At 37.7% G+C, this 22756-nt stretch overlaps 2 protein-coding genes across 2 annotated transcripts in view; one reads left to right on the top strand and one right to left on the bottom strand.

Moving 5' to 3' along the window:
- The window catches only part of LOC139148301 (SCO-spondin-like), a 22194-nt gene extending 14733 nt beyond the window's left edge, over positions 1 to 7461 (bottom strand). Inside the window, exons 1-2 of the mRNA XM_070719667.1 lie at positions 7057 to 7461; positions 5889 to 6021 (exon numbers count right to left, since the gene is read on the bottom strand). Coding sequence (XP_070575768.1) covers positions 5889 to 6021; positions 7057 to 7416 — 493 coding nt within the window. The 5' untranslated portion in view covers positions 7417 to 7461. The remainder of the gene's footprint in view (positions 1 to 5888; positions 6022 to 7056) is intronic.
- Positions 7462 to 16445: 8984 nt separating this feature from the next.
- On the top strand, positions 16446 to 22391 carry LOC139148291 (sulfotransferase 1B1-like). Its single transcript, XM_070719654.1, has 7 exons — positions 16446 to 16650; positions 17667 to 17790; positions 18456 to 18660; positions 19116 to 19245; positions 19905 to 19999; positions 20976 to 21153; positions 21939 to 22391. The coding sequence occupies exons 1-7, from the start codon at positions 16476 to 16478 to the stop codon at positions 22043 to 22045; spliced, it is 1014 nt and encodes a 337-aa protein (XP_070575755.1). The 5' UTR covers positions 16446 to 16475; the 3' UTR covers positions 22046 to 22391.
- Positions 22392 to 22756: the final 365 nt, after the last annotated feature.

The raw sequence follows: 22756 nt of genomic DNA, 5'->3' as shown, positions 1-22756 counted from the left end.
ATATCATCTTTTACAAGTTCGTCATTGGAAGAAGAGTTTATGAAACTGCTGGCGTGTTATGTTTTGATTTGCGTGAAGCAGTGTTTCTGCCCTGAGAGCACACAACGTAAGTATGGTTGCTACGCGACGGGCAGCACGATACCATCTCGTCTTACTTTTCGCATAATGTCGTGCAATCATCAACCACGAACAAAGTCTCTAAAAAGGCTAACACCTGTGAAGCTCCTTTTAATATGAAAAGGCCATAGGTTCTCGAAACAACCATAAAACAAAAGGCGAGCCGCGTTGCTAGTTTGTCTTTCTATTTGTCTGTGCCTAATTAAACATACTGAGGCTTTAAGTAACTGTATTGCACAGATACGTTTATATATTTCGTGCTGTCAGACTCATAGGGTATAAGCATAGTCTATTTTTTAATTTGGTGGTCTATACTGTGACTTCAAAGCACAAGAAATAAGATATTCAAATATGCATGGCGTGTAACACCCTCTTCGTTACATGTTATAAACCAAATAAAAAGATATCGGGATGAACAATTTAATATTTTCTGAAAAGAGATGCAAATTGAATGTTTTAGCTTTCATAAAAAACTTAAGAATATAGGCAGTATAAATTACTTGTTATAATATTAATTGTTTAATAACAAGCTCTATGAAACCTTATATCCCTGAATATCAGGTTTACATATCAGGTCAAAATGGTCCACTGGAATAATACCACTATTTTTCTGTTAGGGCTACGATGGCTTGTCATATCCCTATCACTTGTATTCCAAGAAGATTGTAATATTGATTACAAGGAAGTATTTTACCCATGAATTTTAGGCAACAAAAAACCCGTGCGTTTGTTATCATATCGTCACAAAATAAACGATGCCGCTGTGATTATGTGGTCGCCAGATTAATACGTTTCTTGGCCAAGATCACAAACAAATGCTTGAGGTCGAAACTATGAAATGAGAAAGAAATCATTGATGTAGAACTCAAAAGAGTTATGAAAAAATAACTATCATAAATGTCCGACCAAGATGGCGCCTGTCAAGCCTCGTTTTCAGGTATTGAATTTTGAATTTTGCATTTTGAATTTTAAATTTTCTCTGGGTCATCGTACAAGTCGTTTTTTTGTTCATACTTTAATTTTACAAAAGTATTGTATACAAAGATAAGGACGACTCCTTGCGAAAATTGAAATTTGCCAAACCTCGAGTCAGGTCATTAGAACATTTCAACAATCGCATCCTTAGAGAAAAATACCTTGAATGGACTTTGATCAATCATGTTATGATAGCAACAAATGACTCTGCGGGTCGGTAACGTTTACTCTGAGATGAGCTCTTATATACGGTGAGAACATACTTTCAAAGGTGGGCCTGGCATAGCTTGCATCCCCTTAATAAATAAAGGAGTGAGGCAGTGTTCGCCCATGCACCTAAGGGAGCCTTCAGTAACATCCAATTTCCAAAACCCAATTTCTTGAACATACATGCACATTTTACTTCCCACTTCAAGCAAAGTATATTCACATATATTATCAAACACACATAAACGTACAGATATAGCTTGTTTTGCAAGGAAAATTGTCAATTTTTTGCCTGATGTAATAGGATACCTGATGTCCCATGTATTATGATTTGATATTTTTGGGTGAAGCAGTATATATCAGTCTAATCTTGCCTTCTCTTAGTTGCGCAAAATATGGTGACCCTCCCGCAAATGGAAAATTCTTTCGGGATAATTTGCGTCTCCACCTCCCTCCCAAAAGGCCAGCTTTCACCCCTGTAATTTCTCATAGTAACTTACATAACAGCCACTTGTTATGTAAATTTGCTCGCACAGTTGTTTGTGGGGAAAATACTGTAGTGTTTTTTTGGGGGGTGGGGAGGGTCATGTTTAAGAATGTCGGTCCGGGACATGGGTAGGGTCATATTTTAGACAAGGCGATGGGGAGGGTCACACTTTACAGTACAGGGGTGCACGGAATTCCCCAGTCCACCCCCTGTAATTACTGAAGGCTCCTTAATAGCCGCCCTGTACTTTCCATTAGGGGAGCCCAATATGCTCGACATGATTATGATTGGAACAACAACATCAATAAAAGCCGTTTTCTGGGCAATTAACAACGTTGACATCAGCGCTAGATTAGAACGTAATCTTGATTGGATCGGATTGGATTGGCGAGATATGGTCAAGCGAAGACACACACAAAGGACAAACAGCACCTCATACTAACAACTTAGAATAGAAAAAGAAGAAACGACAAAACAACCCATTTTCCCCCATCCCCACCCCCGCCCCGTCAAAATTAAGGCAGAATGTGCCACGTCCACAGCTAGTCGGACTCTAAAACTTTTATAAAATTATTTTAGTCCACCATTTTGTGGTCTTATTTTAAACCGTATAAAATAATAAATTTTTTGACCACCTATCTTTGTGATAATCGAACATTTTATTTCACCCCATAGACTAAACAAACGTTGGCAGTCATTTTGAATTTCATAGGTCACTAAATGTTTGGTAATTTCTGTCTCTAACACAAAATTTGCACGCTTGCCTTTGGTTTTTTTGGTTCTTGATCTCGAAAGGGAATTGTTTAAAGGTATACAGTCCATATATGGTCAAAGGAGCGCTCCTGGGTATTCGAAATGCCCATGTGTGGGGCAGTTTATAAAAAGCGGCCACCCGCTTAAAGTCTGTGATTGGTTAGTAGGTTTTTCTTTCCATGGTATCTGTGGCAAAATTGGAACAGGTGACAGTATACCTTTAAATGTTCCTTACTACCTGAAGGCAAGTGGGTCGGTGTTGTGCAGATGTCAACCCACATTCCTCGGTGCCTGAGCACAGAGGTTGTTAGTCATCGCCGACCATGATATACTATATGTACACTATGACATACATATGCACGTCCATTTTTGAGCGTGGCATGCATAATTAGTGCTAACTTTCATGATTAGTGAGTTTTTAATGAGTTCAGTTTCTACAGAGGCAGCACCGAAGTTGATAGAAGTTTATTCAGATTATGTTCATACAGAGCTCTAATGGCACACTGAGACATATGTCAGTATTTCTTCAATTAATTGCTAATTTGTATATTTAATGAATTTCCATAATTACTGTGCTATGTCCAGATTTGTGCGTCAATTTAATGAAATATGCTGCAGATGTTGATCTATCACTACTGTCACGGTGTGCAAGCATTTAGCCAATTCATTGCTAATTTGCATATTTAGTTAACTTTCCTAATTGGTTGACAAGAAATATTGTGCCAAATTTGATGTATTTTGAGCCATTTGAGTCATCCACACAAAAGACATTAAAGTGGCACTTCCAATTGGTAACATTTTTAAAACACATTTTTTTAATGCCAACGGTCGATATTTGACGTGGCGACTGCGCGCGGATCACGAGATATCGATTAAAAGTAAAAGTTTGAATTCCAGTGGCCCATCTAAATTCAGCTTCCGAACATCGAACGTTCGGCACTGGGGCCATTGTCAACTAAGCTATGGAGTACGAGTCTACACTGACGCTGCTGTACGCCACAGTACCACTCGCTACGGTGATCGGTCATGCCCCGTGGGAGAAAGCCGAGTCTTACTGACTCGGAGAAAAAACGAAAAACAAAGTTTGCTGATTCCACCAGAATTTGCATAGGTGATAGCACTGTTACATGCGATTGATACATAGCGGCCGCCGCCGCGTGGTATGCACGCATACCACGCGGCGGCTGCTATGTATGGAACCACGCGTAACCGTGTGGCAGACGACAAAATGTAGTCATCAGAGGCGGCTAATATTTTACACGTAAAAACTGATATCTATGTAGTATAGGTTAAAAATAAAATAGAGCTGACTGAGAATAATGAAAACTACGAAAACAAAGGAGAAGTTTTGAAAAAAATCTTACCTGAAGTGAGGGCATAATGCTGTATATAAGTATTCGCAGTTGGAGGTAAATTAATCGCGTCGTTCGAACTTATTATTTACTCCCTAGAATATCCTCAATCAGCACAACAATAAACCTTCGGGGGATTTCGGGTCGTAATCAGGAAAGATTGTAAAACTTCGAGATGTGTAAAATACGCTCGGGAAATGACATGTTTTTATCGATATATCGCGATCCGCACACAGTCGCCACGTCAAATATCGACCGTCGGCATTGAAAATTGTGTTTTAAAAATGTTACCAAGTGGGAGTGCCTCTTTAAGGAACATGCTACTGGTGAAGAATCGCTTCCACTCCTTTCACGGTGTAAAGAATTTCTATGAAGTGTTGTTTTTCGCTAGAATGAACGAATTTGTACACCACATGCACTGCAATGTACATAGAGTTTCAACATTAATTTGCCGCATCAAGATATTTGGTTAAATATCATCACAGTCTCATCTAGAATATTTCTGGAACAGTTACTTTCCAGACGATAAATAATTTGGCCTAACAACAACTTTCAGCCAGCCACAGATGGTTCACCCTACCAGAACTTTTCTTGTCTACATATGGTGTCAGTAACTGAGGTCCCTATTGCAAAAGCAATTAGTAAATTGTCAGGCATTCATACAACAGTACGATGACATTACTTGGGTGCCGTCAAATTAGTCTCGACCAAGCCTTCAACCGAATGATGTCTCGTGTTTCTCAAAAGAAAGCAATGCTTGGTTAGACATGTGTTGGATTATTAAGTTTTTAATTTACCTAATGGCAGGGTATATGCGCAGTTAAAGGAATAATTTATGTAAAGATACGGAATTTGTTTTCTTTTAAAAATGTCCAACTCATAATGATGGCATAAAACATTCTTGCTGTGTAAATGCAAAACCTAATATGATTAATGATCAGTCATTACTATGAATTTCAAACTAGCTAGCTTGGAGCCACAGATTAACGTACACTGTCATGTACAATCTTCAGATAGAAGTCAACGGTGCGTTGTTCTATTGGTATTGTTACAAAATCGCTATGAATTTCCATGATGCTTTTTCACCTAGTGAATCAAGCATGTAGACTTTAAAACCAAAATCACACAGCTTAAAAACATCATGAGATTCAGAATGGCCATTCTCATAATGTCGAAAACCGGAAGCTTGCAAGCCTGAGGACTTGCGATCTCTTTTAAAGAATAACCATTTTTAGCTATATTGAGTGATGATACTCGACATGATGGGTCCAACGAGGGAGTCACTCACTTGACTTTAAATTCAACATGTCTTGAATCCTCTCTGAAGCTGAAAGTGTGAAATTTCGACGATACCTTTAAATGATGATGTCACATTTCATGCACTGGGCCATAGAAAGCAGGATTGCCATGTAAGCATTTATTAGAAAATACGCAATTAATGCTGGGTTTCCCACACAGGCCAAAGGGCCGCCTCTGGGCCTGGCCAAAGATTGTGATTATAAATAAAATGTTGGTCCGTTTTTGCACCCTATTTTGGTCTTTAGCCTCGGAGTCCTTATAAACCTACCTCTACGCCAACTGTGAGGGCGTAAACTTGGCCGTTGGCCGACCTAAATCAGTCCGTGCAGGCCTTGTCAAACAACTCTGTCGACACTGCCCTCCCCCAACTCCCCTTTGGCCGACAAAAATCAGACTAGCAATAAGCCCAACGAGGGCCGACACGGCGCGCTCCTATTGTCATTTTTTTCCATCCTAAACCATGTCAGAGACGACCTTAACTCTGTAGTGTGAACATTGTAGGAAACTTGACTTGTTTGACCCTTAGATCCTAGCTGGGTACATAAAGGCTCGTATGTCTATACGTTAATTTTATTTCTTATGTTTTATTTATATACATTGGTAAACTCTCCGATGGAAATCGGAATTTTCAAGCTTAAAACTTTAATCGTGTCTTCATACGACAGTAGAACCAGCAAGATTTCTCTTTGATACCTTACCTGCAACATCACATATTTGTCCTATGAACCGGCTTCCCCACTTGCAACTGCATGAATATAGGTCGTCCGCAGATGGTGTGTAACAGAAACCGTTATTTTGACACGGGTTACTCGTACACGGACCCAGATTGTACTGCAATTCGAAGACACAGTCACACAGAATGATGAAATTCAAACCGTATGATAATAAAATAGAAACATGCGGGCACTAGAAAAGAGTTAAGGTAGGATGCACCTTTGGGAAAGATAGCCGGACTCTCAATTTTTAACTGATCTTTTACTGATTTTTTCTGATCTACGACTCGTAGAGGCTCATTTCCAAGCTCAAGACAAATGTTCACCGTCCTAGTTTTTTGAAAATCGAAAATTTAATTCTTCTCCCTAGACTTATCACAGGGACGGCAGCCATTTTGAATTTCAAAAATCGTTACAACTTAGGTTATTTCTTTACTTCAAAATCACGCCTAATGACCCAACCCTGATTTTTTCTCTTGATTTGGTAAAAATTGTTGAAGTTTTACAGAGAAAAGTTAAGTCTTTCAATTTCGAGGCGCATACTACCTAACATGACATAAGTTGTAACGTTTGGTGATAGTTTAGTTATTTTTTGAGATCCTTGCGCAGTTTGAGAGCTATAATTACTAAGAAATACTGTAAGTAATAAATTTTGAATGACCTTGAATTTGATGAGTTGTTTATGAGCTCGTAAATTTCTCCAATAATCAGATAATGATAAGATTATGAATGCAAAGATTGTCAATACTAGATAAACAAAAAAAAGCAAACACAAATCTAATTCCAACGGATGTATCATCATATGTTGGAAAAGGAAAAGCACGATCGCCAAATATAACAAAAAAAATTTGAAAGGCATCATTTCTAGTATTTGCGGAGAAACAAGTCTCCAATACATAGATTGCAAGTAAGCTATACACAGAGCGTGTGTGAAAAGTAAAATCTGACCCTATATTTGAGTTTGTTTTTCCATTTGTTAGAAAACAAACACAAGGCATTCGGAACAGATTTACCTAAATGACGGTATATTATGAGCGATAAACAAACTGTGAGTTGCAGCGTCGTCAATTTTTCTGCAAGAAAAAAGAAAGCAATACTTTCTTGAAGTCTGTGCATAGCAAATAGTAAAACCGTTACGGTTTTTTATGCTTACATTTTCGAGTGAATACTGATCTTCCGTTGCAAATTCCCATCCAGGTCGATATTCACGCTCGGAACTATTGCCCGACGCAACGGTTGGACATATCTCGCATATCCCTAGATACGCCTGATAGTTGAACGACTTGCATTTTTCTCCGCGCCGAAGACACTTGTGTGCGCAGAGGAACACATAGAAGGTTTCGGGATGCACAAACCGATTCGGACACGGCAAATATTCGTGAGGTACTGGGATATAACTTTGGTTAAGGTATGCCGGTTGAGAGTCATCGAAGACACCGTCGACCAGAAGTTTTATACCAGACAAGATGGACAGTAAGGCGAAGAAGAAGAAATATCCCTTTACGTTCCGCATGGTGTTACCCTCTCAGACAACATGATTAGAATCAACTGTCACTGTGACTGTAAAATGAAATGTGTCACAAAATTAATATCTCTAAAATTTCTTTGTTGCAATTGATATATATGATAATGATATGCTAATACCATTAGAGTGGAATATAATGGTTCAATGATTAACATGTCGGTAAAACCAATCAACTGACCAAATTCGCAGCGCTGTCGGGTTTATTTTTCACCCGCTTTGATCTGCTCGATGACAAAAAATGATGAAGACAGGACTCAACTTTGCAAAAATTGACAATTAGGAAATTTCCAGAAACTTTCTCTTATTTATAATCCACCGAACGCGCAGAGCAATATGGATATCATGTAAAATATCTGGCCATATGCGTGCTTTCTGCTTGTGCGCAAGTTCGGAGTGAAATTAAGATGGTATGCGCCTCGAAAGTGAAAGACTTCAATTTTTGATCAAACTTCCTAAATGAAACTTTCAACAATCCTCTTGCAAAATCAACAATGAAAATCGGGGGTCACAGTGCAAAGTTTGGAACTATCGAAACAAATTACCAATGAATTGCGATATTCGAAATTCAAAATGGCCGCCATCCCTGTGTTAACAGTATAGGGGAAATATTAAATATTAAATTTTAGATAAACTAAGACGGTGAAAGTTTTTCTTTCTTTCTCCAAGAGCTTTAAAATGACTCCCACCAGTGGCAGATCAGAAGAGAATTTTGTAGAAATTTGAAAATCCGAATATCTATCTCCGACATGAGGTACGTTCTACCTTAAAGTAGTAGTATATGTCTTCCGCGCAGATATTCGGATTTTAAAACTTTTACAATACTCTACTTGTCTACTGATTCAGAGGTTCATTTTGAACCTCGCGGGTAAATAAACGTTTTTTTAACCGTCTTACTTATTTGAAAAATCGAATATCTATTTTCCCACATGGAGTTAATACAAGGGTGATGAATATTTTGAATAACAAATATCATATTTTTAATGACTTTGTGTCTTGTACCAAAATTCTTCAACGTGGCCGGTAATGTTCATTCTTGATGTCTAAAGGGAATAGTTTAAAGTTTAATTTCTTTACAGAAATTTCAAGCGAAAAGTTAAGCTTTTCAATATCGAGGCGCGTACAACCTTACGTTATGTTTTCTGATACATTATTTTAATTGGAATCACACAAAGGACAAAATTCTTTAATGGCGTATTGATAAGTGCGAAAGAATATGTGAATTTCGTGCTTCGCCCTGTGGTCGTATTGAAGATGTTAAAGAAACAACAAACATTGATCTAACTATGGCCATTTTGTTCTCCCATTCATAGCAGCTGCGTGTTCCTAAAGCGCATAGGTGCGGCATGTTTTTCATACATTCCGAACCGAAGCTATTGAATGCCGTTTACACACCGTGAAATGTGCCTATCTCCCCTTACTTACATGTACTTCACTAGTGAAGCAATGTTAACAGCGAATAAATACAAGCCCCCTTTCTCTTTATAGTGTCTGAACCGTCTCTAACTAACAAAAGTCACCATTGGTAGCACAAATTTTGATAAATATCAGCGGAAAATAAAACGAAAACATTATCTGCCAGTGCCAGCCCAAGCCTCTAATTATTCATCAAACCCTAAATGACTGACGCAGTCCTATGGGTGCGTCCATGCGTATAAGTTTTCTAATTACTTCAAATCATTATTGACAGCAAGTAAGGCTTGGAAGATAATGAAACTGGACAAAGAGGCATAAAAATCGGATTCTTATCATAAGTAATAATTTGCACTGGCAATACCAAAGGCGAAAGCAACAGTCTTCCTTAGATAAGTTGGCAGTTTTTGCTTTAGCAAAGTTCTAACGACTTGACGATCAAAAGTGCGTGAAAGTGACACTGAATATATCAACGGGATTTAGTTTCGAGGGGTAAAATGAGTCCCCTGAGTACCGTTATCGGATCCATTGAATACCTATTAAATGACCAGCTGTACTAATTGAGATGAATACCAGCCAACCATTTTCAACTGCAGCATTCTAGTCTTCCAATTAATTAACTTTATTCGCAAATCGGCGAATTAGAAAGAAATGTATCTCGGTGTGGCAAAAAATATGCACAAGACTAAAGAAATTATAACAGAAAACAGCAAACAATACAAAATATTCTACCATTCCGTTAAACATGTCAAAATATCATGGCAGTAAACAAAATTGAAACGCTTATTAGCAAAATTATACAGCAGTATTGAACCGCTGTCTGGAAAAAGCTGTCCTTCGTTTAAACGACCATTATGTTGATTCTCTGAAGAGAAAAGAGTTCTGAAAACTGATGTGCTGGGTTATTTAGATCATTGATGATTTTCCTGGATCGATGAACAAAGTATTAATCTCGCCAAGCAATTATTTTGAAAACTACGTCATTTGCTCCTTCATGACTAATTCAATCAATACGATTTGCATGATTGCTATATCAGACAGTGATACGCCGTGTATGATAAGGTTGGGGTCACCCTGAGGCACTGGTATTAAAATCATTATAGCAAGTGACTGGAGCGCGTAAATACCAATTGCTGCCTTTATATTGCATGTACTTTTGAACAGATGACGTCCTTATTAGGCAACAAGAAAAGACGACATAAACTATATAAACAAAGTCATTTTTCCATATTAATTTTTTACTGTATAAAAACCATTAGCGTTGCCATATCGACTGGCTCTAAGCTGTATCAACGCAAGGTTAGAGTATGGAAGGGCGTATATTTTACTTTAAACACATCGAAGTTACACTACAGACTTCTCAAGGAAAATATGGACACGCTATCTCTTGAAGCCATAAGGCAGTGTGTGTGTCACAAAGATGCATGCTTACGAGTACATGCATCATACTCTAACTTTTTGTGTTATTTTACTAAAAGAAAAGCTGTTCACAATACTTGATCATAAAATGTTGCTCACTGACATGGTGAGCCTATAAGAAAACTTATTTCAATATATTTTACTTAATCTCTATCATAACAGATGTACCAGAGATCGTAGTTGCTGTACGGTGTTGTTGACCATGTTGTATAATCATATTTATGTATGACAGACAATAACGATAGGTTTGTAGTGCACAAATTCCACGATGAAATCAAGTGTTCTATGTGTAACGTACGCTTTGTGTACCCTGGCGCGCACTGCATCATGGAACCGGTAAAAGAACTATTAGGCTGCTGAAAGTTTAAACAGCTGACAATTATTTGAACAGCATAGTTTTCAAAGCTCAATGTGAAAGTTGATTGGACATATATATATACAAAATTTCTTGTAGTAAAAGGGACATATGTTTTGCGTAGAATTATATAAGACAATGGACATATAGCCATGCAATATACGAAATTAATACTTAACTTGGAACAATTCTAGAAACATTTTGGGATGCACCGATTTGTAGATGATCTTGAATTACCCGTTATCTGAGTTAGGTATTTGCAAAATTTACATGAAAGTACTTCATAAACGAATGGAGATTATACAAATCCATTTATATTGCTTTCACTCACTTGTTTGTTCATCTTTTATTTCGAACCACTTTCGACTACATGTACCTGTGCTAAATATATTAGTTGATTGGTGTCTTATGAGCCCGTTTGGACAGAGAACTCACTGAATTGCAAGTTACTAGAATAAACAATGACTACTTCATAACTACTACTGCAGGTAAACCCCCTTCCCTATCTACAACGCAATGCTTTTTATTTTTAATAATGTGCGCGATTGAATTAGTGCCAAAGTCCACATGGGCATGGGCCCCCATCGTATCCATTCAAATTTGTATGTCTTTGTCTTCTGCTTCTTGATTGTTAATCGACCTAGAAACTGATATTCGCAGAGAAAGAAGTTAGTTTTTGTTGTGAATGAATATTCATTAATACAGCACAAAATTATTCTTTAAAAAGTTGCGATGACGTAATAGCCTAAGTCCATGTATTTCAGCCCACGTTAGCTACACGTTAGAGTTTTATGTAATATGTATGTTTAACAGTGTGCGCTAGATATTTGTTGATAACCTCAGATGACATTCGACCTACTTTAACGCATCTTAACAGCTACAAACATTCAGAGATGTCGTTTGACATGACCATAGTGGGGCAATTTTTTTTAAATTTTCGAGTGATCTTGGGTGACCATTGACTTACCTTTCTGAATCCCTTGGTGACCAAGGCAACCATGGCAACCGCCTACGCCTTGACAACTCTGCTTATAGCTTTCATTATCCGCTTCCCTTAGACAATTATGTATGGACCGATGAGCAGGGAGGCATTATTCTATCTCATAGAAATAGCCATCCCCAGTTTTATTGGTTTTCAATTTCCGCTTGTTAGAATCTGTCAAAGACTAAACAATGTTCTTGAAGTTGTTTCCTGACCGCACCTTGTTTTAATAGTCCAATGTATGAATTGTTAACGGCTGCAGGAGTCAATAACCCTTTGTCATGGACCAGTTCCCTTATCTTCATTCGACAAAGCATACGGTGAATCCCAATGGATTCTCTTTGAATAGGTTTTATTTTCTACAAGCGCAAGGCAAATATTATTTTTTTGAAGCAATCAACCAGTGAAAATTTCAATATGAAAAAAGTCACTTGATATTTATTGGTGTCCTTGATGGCCACTTAAGAGGATCACCGATGATTTAAAAAGTTTTGTTTGTGAAATCGCATTTTGTTGATTATTTTCTCCATGAATGATGCTTTGGAAACAAGCCACGTTGCCTTTAGCCACTGATTTATTAATTATTAAAAACAGTACATATCTGTGAAAATTGCCTGAAAAGATGAGTCACTGTTGTGAAGAGGTGGTGAAGCTTCTTTTATAACGAGGATTAAAAAATTTGTTCCTTGTAAATTAAATTACTCGTCAGTTGAAGACTGGCGTACTTTTAGATTGGGTAAAGTACGTCTTTCTCCCCTCCCACCATCCGACCATCAAAACAAATATTGATTACGAATATATTGGATTTCTAGTTTATTAATATGATGGACTTCTCTTATGAAGGGGACTAAGCGCTCCAATGAACTTCGGTGTACGCCCTCCTGCTAAATAAATTGCAAAAATATTTTCGACAACGACATAGAGTAATGGTCAAAAAGCAATCCAATTCATCTTTCACGTCATTGCAAGTGGCGCTGTTCCCCTTTCTGATCTCTCGCGCAGCTGTACGCGAGATTTCAATAACAAAGCAGGTAATTTAAAGTACCACTATAGAGGGCGAGGGTCATCGCTTGTGCACATGCGCTATATGTGCGTTCGGCACAACTACTGGCACACTGCATGGTTGATTGCGCTAAACAAAGGTTTATACAGAGCGAAACGTATCGAAATATGTTTTTCTTATAAGTTCGAAATATACACTGCAAGATCCGAGGTACGTAGTTAGCTGCTTTGAATACTGCAGTAGCTGATTTTCATGCTTTTCGAACGTATCGAAATATGTTTTTTCTTATAAATTCGAAAAGCATGAAAATCAGCTACTGCAGTATTCAAAGCAGCTAAGTGGGGTAAGAGTAAGCATACTCCAATTATAAACCCCTACATTTGCAACAGTTGTATTGTAAGACATTTTCATCAAATTGATAAAATAATAATTTAATTCAAACAATTTTACAAAACCATAACAAAAATGTTTTTGAAGCCGATATAATGTTTTACCTATTTTTTGACATTGACCTAATAATCTGGAGTGGAAGTGAATTGTTCGTTAAGCAAATATATGATGTATATGATGTATATATGATATATATATATACAGTTGACTGTACTGTTTTCAAATCCCCGAAACAGTCGCCTTGGTAAACAACTGATGAACACCTAGGAGATTTTGATGATGTTATTTCTTTGCTGTATATTAATTGTTATAAACTAATCCTGCTGATGTCATATCTTCATCATTCATATGACACAATCATAGAGAACCCATAATGATCTATTGCTTGCACTTGCATGACGTTACTTTACATCATTGCTGTATTTATTTTCATCCGAGTGAATTTAAACTGTTTAACTATTTTTGACTATATATATATATATATATATATATATATATATATATATATATATATATATATATATATATATATATATATATATATATATATGCGATAAACATACTCTTCCACAGATTTATAATGCCTACTGCCCTCCTATATCTATGGTCTGCCAGCTCCCCATACTAAAGACTAGTTCAGGCGCTCCATTGCCCTCTCCCTACCACTGACACCGCTAAAGATTCCCTAAGGCTCTGTCTATGACAGCGCTTTTCTACCTCTGCTTATGTTCTGGTACCCACTGCCAGAAAATGTCTCCCCAATCCGTCATAAAAATTGAAATTACGCTCCGTCCACTTATTATTTTTGAAATTTGCCCGCCAACTTAAAAAACTGCGCACGAACAGTGTTTTGCAAAAATTGACAACTTTGCTGGTTGCACCTGTTTTTATGAGCAAAATAACTACAGTGGAATTTTGACTGTTTTTTATTGCAAATAACCTTGTCTGGTGATCTTGTAACTTTGCATAACATATATTAAAAATATATTAACGTACCTGCACGTATAATGTTTGTCAAGTGTGTTTATGCCTGGTTCAAGATGATCCGATTCAGGGTAGTTTTATACATCTTGTCTGGATCTTTAGCAAGCTTTTTAACCACTCAGCCTTAAACATTTAAAGATGAAATTAAATGAATGAATGAATAAAAAATATATGAATAAAGAACTAATGCAAAACTCTGCATATGGTAAAATGTCGCATTTCGAGAAACTTTCACCAATTTTTTTTTTGAGTGGTGCGTAATTTTTTTAGATTACAGTTACGTTTTTGAAACCCTTTCTACAGTACCTTTTTGAGATACAAAGCGAAAGCCAGCTGTTTGCAAACGCCCTCTTATTTCAATACCCAAACTAACATCCGCTATAAGTCATGTCCTTTCTCCATCCAACCCTCTTACAACGCCAACAGAAAACTCAAACAATTTCGGGATGGGCTGTCAGATCTTGTGTGCTGAGAATACCAAACATAAAAGACTTTGCTCAAAACTTTTACAACTTTTGATTTCGGAACAGCTCATCTAATTTCCCCTTATTTATCTTTCTGTTCTGCGTACCTTGTATAATACGGTACCAAAGCTACAAAACCCTTTAGCTTACTTTGCTCTGGAACCTTTTATTCCATTTTGACGAGCGCCTCTTCACACCCCAGACGAAATAAAGTGCAAACGACCGTCCAGGACTTTCATTACCAGCCGTCAGGCGGAGAAAAATCGCCGTCTGACAACCGAGGATCGCAGGTTGAAAACACTCTCTTCTTTCACCCTTATTATCGGCGTTTACATAGAAAACGAAACGATCCTCAGTTGAAATCAAAAACTGATCCTTCCTTTTACCCTTTATGATAGGCTTTTACACAGAATTATAAAAAGTTGCATGTGAAAATTTGATTTACGCTTCAATTAAGGGCGAATCTATAACGCGAACTTGCTCGCTAACTTACTTCCACATACGAAAGCTTCACTCAGAGTCAGATAATGCTAATTGTCCAATCAAGTCGATTGACATTGATGCGTCGCGTCATCTGATGAGTTTATGTCCACTATCGTCAAATGTCGGATCCTGTGATTCGTCTATTGTGTACTACTGGTTCACCTTTATACCATTTGAAGCGGCCGGCGACGACCTTGTTTGATTTATGGGGATCGGGAGAAAAGAAAGAAGTAATTTTTAATTGTCTCAAATTTCTTGAAAGTAAAGAATTTATGCCACTATGAGGATTTACATTGGAATACGGACGTTTAAGTAGTTGGAATCTCGGATTTACGAAGTCAACTGAATGAAACCCTATTATGCCATGAGGCTACCATATGGTGGAGAACTTCATTTCTGGCGATCGAGCAGCGAGAGAAACGATCAGTCACCAAGAGTAACGATATTTTATCTTGAATAGTGGGTCGAATGAGTCATAAAATACTCATAGTTTTAACGTTCAATACGAGGATGAAAAATGTTGGACTTTCCCCCATTTCTAATTTGTTTCATGCCGTGCTCAAGGTGACTGTGACAGTACAGTCTCCCAAACGTGGTTCAACAAATTTTACTCCGGTGTTTTTGTATACTATACTGATCACATGAGATAATTTTTACTGTTCGATTCATATAATTTTTATTAAATGTAATAAAGGGAAAGCGGCTCCACACATCGCCTATACTATTTGTGTCGTTCTCTGTGTTTATGTTTGTTTTGTGTGTGTGGCTCTTGATGTAGATATAAGCCATGGCAAGACGTAGCCGTAACCTGGCTGTCAAATGACAGCGTGATCCTTTGACGCTACGTTTCGAAACCAGTGTGCGGTCTCTTCCTCAGTCGCTTTTTGATACTTGCTCTCCTTGGATTTTTGTTTCACTGTTTGTGTTTTAATGATTTTACACAAAAATAGCTATCAACTTGATAAAATGCTGAATAAATTTAGCTCCTAAAGTGCATAGAAAAGCATCTCGAAAGCCACAAAATAGCTAACACGATTGGAACTAATTTGGGATAATTGGATAGTGAATTAATGCCGATTTAATCAACAAATGTAATCTCATCTGCTTTTCTTTTTACATTACACATTTATTGTTTTGAGTAAGTTGTATTATTGCAACATTCAACTATCTTGCACCTAACACTTTTGAGAAATTTAAAGATATAAAAATCCAATTATTCCAAATTAGTTCCAATCGTGTTGCGCCATAAAAAAGCCATAAAATCTCCAAATTTTCCAGGGGGAGACCCCCTAAAACCCCCTCCGAGTGGCGGGCACATCCCCCTCTCGAGCTCTTCTACCTACCGATGACCGAAGGTCATCGGCCGCAGCGACCTTCGTTCGCTGCCTTAACTAGCCACCTGATAAATGTTTTCTGCCTGTTGATAAAAAAAAAATAATGAAAGCCCTGAGTAATGGATCAGCGCGATCGTGATTGGTGCACTTCGATAAGACTGTTGTGATTTGAGTTCAAAGGCCACTACGAATGTGGAACTCCCGCAGGCGTAGGTGTGACAAAATGGTCGACGAACTACATAAACAGCCTCGGCCCATCTTGAATCTACCCCAGAAATTTGTCTCCGACGGCATAACGTTCCCAGGGTATGTTCGGAAGAATCTGAAGGAATCGATTGAAAAGTTTGAATGTAGAGACGATGACGTATGCGTATATGTTGTGACGTATCCAAAATCAGGTAAACGTGTGACTCTCTGTCTAGCCTTAACCACATAAGATCAAGGTCACTAATTAGCACAAGCAGAGTACAACGGATGCAAACCTGATTGAAGGCTACAGCATTGAATTATTTTGTGGGCAGCTGAGCGATGGTCGAAACAAAGATTTGTCGAATCGATCGCTGAGGGCCAAAATAATGCACACTGCTACCAAAAGGCTCTCGTAGGCTGGATAGTCAGCCCAATTGATAGCGCGTACTCAATTCTCTGAGCTCTAACCGGTCTAACAATATATACCCTGAAGTATGAAATGGAGTGACACCAACTACACACTTTCCCACTTCTTAACTTACCGTGTGTTTCCAGCGAAATAATCAGAATCACACTTTCGTCCACAATTGGGGATCGGAAATTGAACCATATTTTGAATTCTTTGCAACAAATACTCACTAGAAATTCAACACAGGAGCAAATATTACTCCCAATAATGCAGAACCAAACATTTTTAAACCATGGTGATACTTTGCTCATGATGTAATCGAACAAAACAACTTAGTCATGCGGATAAGTAAACGTGACAAATCTTGCATGTTTAAATGCACACAGAGTGTTCCAATTTGAATACATAATTTTAAATAGTTGATCTATATTTTTTGCTAATCTTTTTAGTCCTTTTTTACAACCAAGAATATTTTTCATATTATATAAACACCCAGTACTTTGGCATTATCCTTTTATGCTAATTTATGGACCTACATGTACGTTAGCCTTCAAATTGGTAATACATATTCCTACATTACCAATTTTATGAGCATTCGTCAAATTAGTACAACGCATGAGGGTATGTAATGCAACAATATGACATAATTTGTGTGTCAACACAGTTCTGGGTTAATGTCAACGACAATAAATGAGGGAACTAAAATATATTTGTTGTATGCAACGAAATAATGACAGCTTGTCAAAAGTTGTGGCATGATTGTTTCTTTATTGCAAACTGTGTGAAGGTTACTAACAGGCTCTCTGATTCGTTCAGGCACAACGTGGGCTATAGAGATGGTATCACTAATCCTCAACAATGCTGATACAGAATACAATCTCAGCAAAGAGCAGTTTGCCAGAGTACCAGTTTTGGAAATGCGCCTGGAACTTGCACTGAGGTAAGTGATGCGCCTTATCATGTGGTTAATGTCGAGGGTAGCGCGTATTAATGTCCGATGGCATCGATTTTTTTTTAATTTTTTGCGCCATCTTTCTGATCGGCAACACTCGGACGACGCCAGGTACTGCTTATGTTTCAGCATCTAATTATGCTAATTAGCACTCTCTTGTACCGGAAACAAACTGACGCGTCGAAGGCACAATAAACACTGCCAACGGATAAGCTATGTTTTACCAGAATATGTAAACTGTCACTGCCATCCTTCTTGCCGATAGAAGCTAGTTGAATTCACGGTCGTTATACATCACTATACACCACAGCACCAACTTCTGAATGCATTCCGGTACTTCTGAAACAAGCTACATACAATTGAGTGAATTTTAACCTGCTGTACTCACAAGTATTGGGACTGATCGACTCCAATATGTTACATCTTGTAGGAATAAAAATTGACATATTTTTACTTTAAAATCATTTGTCATGTCAAAACCCAGTACGTCCTATACGCACAACGATATCAGCTGTCTGATTCCAATCATTAGTATCCTGGTGCGAAATTTTTGAATTTCGAGTGATCATTCCGCAAACAACGTCAACTGAGAGATTGGACGGATTTGAAATGGTAATGTGAATGCCTTAACTTATTTTCCTCTTTAATCATAGGATAAAATTCATCTTTCTGATTATATATCGACTGCTAGCTTGGTTGATGCCAAGGAGTGTGCAAGAAACAATGAAATATTGGCTGGCCGCCTTCGAGGCATCAGACGGAATGACGTATTTGAAATCGATGACGTCACGACGCCTCGTCAAGTCCCATTTGCCGTGTAATTTTTTTCCGAGAAGAGCATTTGAAAAGAAGTCTAAGGTATAAATGTTTTCAATATTCAAAGGAATCAAAGGTTTACAATTTTCCCACTAAAAAACCAAAGTCACTATTGTACGCTTTAATGTACACCGCTTTGCCAAGTCCACGTTGGTTCAACTGCACAAGCGAGATTCAACAAAAATATGGCACAGTGGTAAGACTTCATGTTTTTGTGGTTGTTGAGTGCGGCAAAGTCTATCTGACTCGGAGGGGTCAGCTTGGTAAAGTCCCTGTCCGAAAAACGTCGCTTGTCTATAGAAGTGGTCTCGCCAATCTGATGATGACAAAATTTTAAATATAATTTTGTCATTTCTGCTACTTATAACACTGCTGCAGACAATACGTGGTCATTATGTGCTCAATATAATTATTAGAGTTGACTGGCCAAGTGAAAATGACTTTGCTATCACCGATTATTCCACTGAGAATGAATATCTATATTTTGTATCTTTCAGATTGTATATATTCTGAGGAATCCGAAAGACACATATGTGTCATATTACTACTTCCACAAGAATAATTGGTTTCATGGTTACTATGACAAGCCCTGGTCAGAATTCTACAAAGCGTGCGTTGACAAACAATGTAGGTTTAGATTTTTCCGATCATAAAGCCTTAAATACTTTTGCACGTTTCCCGCCTGAGATTCAAAAACATTTTTGTTATATTTCTAAAGTCGTGTGGATCTAAAAAGCTGCATATATTGAACATATGTTAATTTTGTTCTTTCACCCTGTCACAAATGTAACATTTATGCTTATAATAATAATAATAATAATAACAATAATAATAATAATAATAATGGGTTCTTATATAGCGCTCATATCCACAAGTTCATGTGATCAAGGCGCTTTACAATTATTATTACCCCTGGTCACTGGACCTAATATGATACCACTCAACTCCCTGGGGAGCAAACAACAGCTCACATGTGCAGCCAATAAGCGCAGCAGAGCTAAACGCACACATTACAACCACTGTCCTACCAGGTACCCATCACTCCTGGGTGGGGATTACTTTCCTGCTTGTCTCACTTAAGCCTCAGATTAGCTATTTAAGATTGGCTCCTACTGTGATATAATTAATATTCCATGATGAAAATTAACTGTAGGAGGCCAGTAAATGAAATAATGTATCTGTACCTTCATGTCTCTTTCTCACGATGGTGGTAACAAAGCCTAAAGTCTGCAGATTCATAAGCCCTTAAATATCAATCTCATTTTCTTATTTTTCTTCTTCCGCAGTGCCCTATGGAGACTGGTTTGATCACGTCTTAGGGTGGTGGAAACATAACGGTGAGAAAAACATATGCTTCTTGAAATATGAAGACATGAAAAGGGTATGTAGAGAGTTTTATGTCCTGTAAGTGTGGTCCTCAAGGTTGTATTTGCTGTATTTTGATTAATTCCGGTTATCACGTTATCAATCTCCATTGTTATTTATAGCTAACGTTGCTCTTCTGATTAAACCTCAAAGACGAATTGATATCGCTTTAGGATCGATGCTTACAGATACAGTATAATTCAATGGAGAAAATGCATGAGAAATGCTGAATTAAATTCAGTATAGAGAGTGTTCTAGCAATCTGATCACCCTGCAGTATTTCGCAAAATTAAAGTTCAGCTATATTGTGTCAGGCTTTTGGATTTTAATTTTTATCGTAGTAGGCGTAAATTATGCGTACACACAGTAACGGAACTCCAACTCTGATAACTACACTGCTTAGATCCTATTTAGGCATACAATGCCCTTGCTTCCTTGACTGTACTTCAGTTTGTTTGAAGGAATGTGTCTGATCATATTCTTAACAAAGCGCCCTCAAGGCTCGCCTTCAAAAATGTCGAGATAATGCGAATTTTAAAGATAGCAGATGATATGTATCTTTAAGACTAGAGATCCAATCTTAGCGTACAAATTCTTAAATTTAAAAATTGACGAGTGTGCTCTGAATTATCAAAGTGCATGTAGGGATTAATGATGCTTTATGTCTTGGTTTGGTCTTTCTGCCACTGTACGAACGTGCTAATTTGTCTCGACGTTATCATCTTATCAAATCTGTGATCACTTGATGTCAAATACACTGTCAAATTCCGAAACTCAACCAACCGTAGATGGCGCCTTCATTTATCATTCTTATTTACCAAATTGACGTTTTCGTTTTAGCTCTGATAATATGTTGACACTAAATGAAACGCGAATGGCTGCTATGAAAATAAAAATTGCATTTTTTTTTTCAAACTTGTTTTACGACTGCTAATGCGTCGAAATATTCAGTTTTACAAGCAATATTCATAACTTTCTACGTTTTTCGGAAGAATCCTCGAGCTGCACTAGAGACTTTGTCATCGTTTTTGGAGAAGGATCTCTCGGAAGAGGCGGCGACAAAAGTTCTCGAACACTGTAGTTTTGAAAGTATGAAGAAAAACCAAACAGTCAACATGTCTTTTAATACTTTTATGGTTGACCTGAAGAGAGCTGCATTCATAAGAAAAGGTATAACATTCTGGAAACTTGATCATTTTAGCTAACCACAAGCTATAGAAAGGAAATTTAATCATCGGGGTCTTTTGTACGTGTCTACAGTTCGATCAGGTATATATAGTTATTTCTTCAACGCTACAAATATTTGCCTTAAGGTAAAATGCGCCTCGAAAGCGAAAGATTTAAACTTTTGCTGAAACTTTCCTGAATGAAACTATCAACCATTCTTTTACCGAATCAAGAATAAAAATCAGGGGTCACCGTGCAAAGTTTGGAACTAGCGAAATAAATTACCAAACAATTTGTCGATATTTGAAATTCAAAATGGCCGCCATTCCTGTGTTAACTCTTTAAAGGGAAAGTTATATTTTGTATTTTCGAAAAACGAAGACGGTACAAGTATTTCTTTCTCCAAGAGCTTTAAAATGAGACCTCACAAGTGGTTGATCAGAAAAGAATTGTAGAAATTTGAGAGTCCGACTATCTGTCCCCGAGGCGCGTTCTACCTTAAATTTTTAGTGCTGCGATATAAGTCCGCTTACAGTTATTATAGCCAGTGTAAACTGGAAATATCCCAGCCTCTTCAGATGTAGATCTATGAGCACAAAATGCCACACGGAAGGCTGTCAAAAGTAACTAGGCATAGTGTTTCCGTGTTGAAATTAATGCCGTTCACGGAACGCAAATTATAGCCATCGATCGTAAATAGCAGATACCTTCTCCACTGTTTTATCGTCCAGGAACTTAAACTGGATGGTAACAAATCGTACTCGATGGTTGTTTCTTTTGCACTATAGGTACCGTCGGAGATTGGGAGAACCACTTTACCGTCGCTGAAAATGCTGCATTCCAGGAGCTCTATGACAAGAAAAAGATAGGTTCAGGACTGAACTTTGACATGTGACTTACTGACATTCGTTGGCCACCCTGCGGTCATCTTTAACCAACTATACATACTTGTATCAGACAGCAATCCATTTTTATAACTGTGTGTGCTTGGCTTCTTCTTATCGCAGAATCTTACAATCGTCTTCTGGTAGATATTCCGTGTTGATAGTTGTGTTACCTTGAGGGTACGAACCTATGACCTGTGGTTTTAATTAATGATAAACAAGTAAAGAATAATGCTGACATATTTCAGAACTCAACCTATGGTATATTGTAAATATTGACTTTTCAAGAAATTTTAACTAGTGCTGTTACACAAGTGAGTAAACTTTTCTAGCGTTACATGTACGTGAACGTTGTTGAAACAATATGAAGCGTCATTATTTTGCAAGGTGAACAGCAGCTCTTTGCAGCAGCCCTTTCCTCTCATTAGGATATGCAAACTATTCCCTCCCGTCAATTACAAGTCATGTCCTTTCTCCATCCAACGCTCCCACAGCACCCCCTGCCCCCAACAACAACAAAAAACCAAACGATTACTTCGCCTGAACCACCATGGCGCCGTATATAAGCTGACTGATACTCACATGTGCATGCTAGGTATATTGTTGATGTATACCGTGACGGCATCTTTATCATGTCATTAGGGAACGTCTTTAGATCTTGTTTTGCCAGAATGCGGAAATATTTTTTTTCAAATCTTTGACAACGTGTCTTTGGGATTGTG

The sequence above is a fragment of the Ptychodera flava genome, chromosome 2 (assembly GCF_041260155.1).
Source record: "Ptychodera flava strain L36383 chromosome 2, AS_Pfla_20210202, whole genome shotgun sequence".
Classification (NCBI taxonomy): domain Eukaryota; kingdom Metazoa; phylum Hemichordata; class Enteropneusta; family Ptychoderidae; genus Ptychodera; species Ptychodera flava.
The sequence above is the reverse complement of the archived record's forward strand: the minus strand, read 5'-3'. Positions and strand labels throughout refer to the sequence as shown.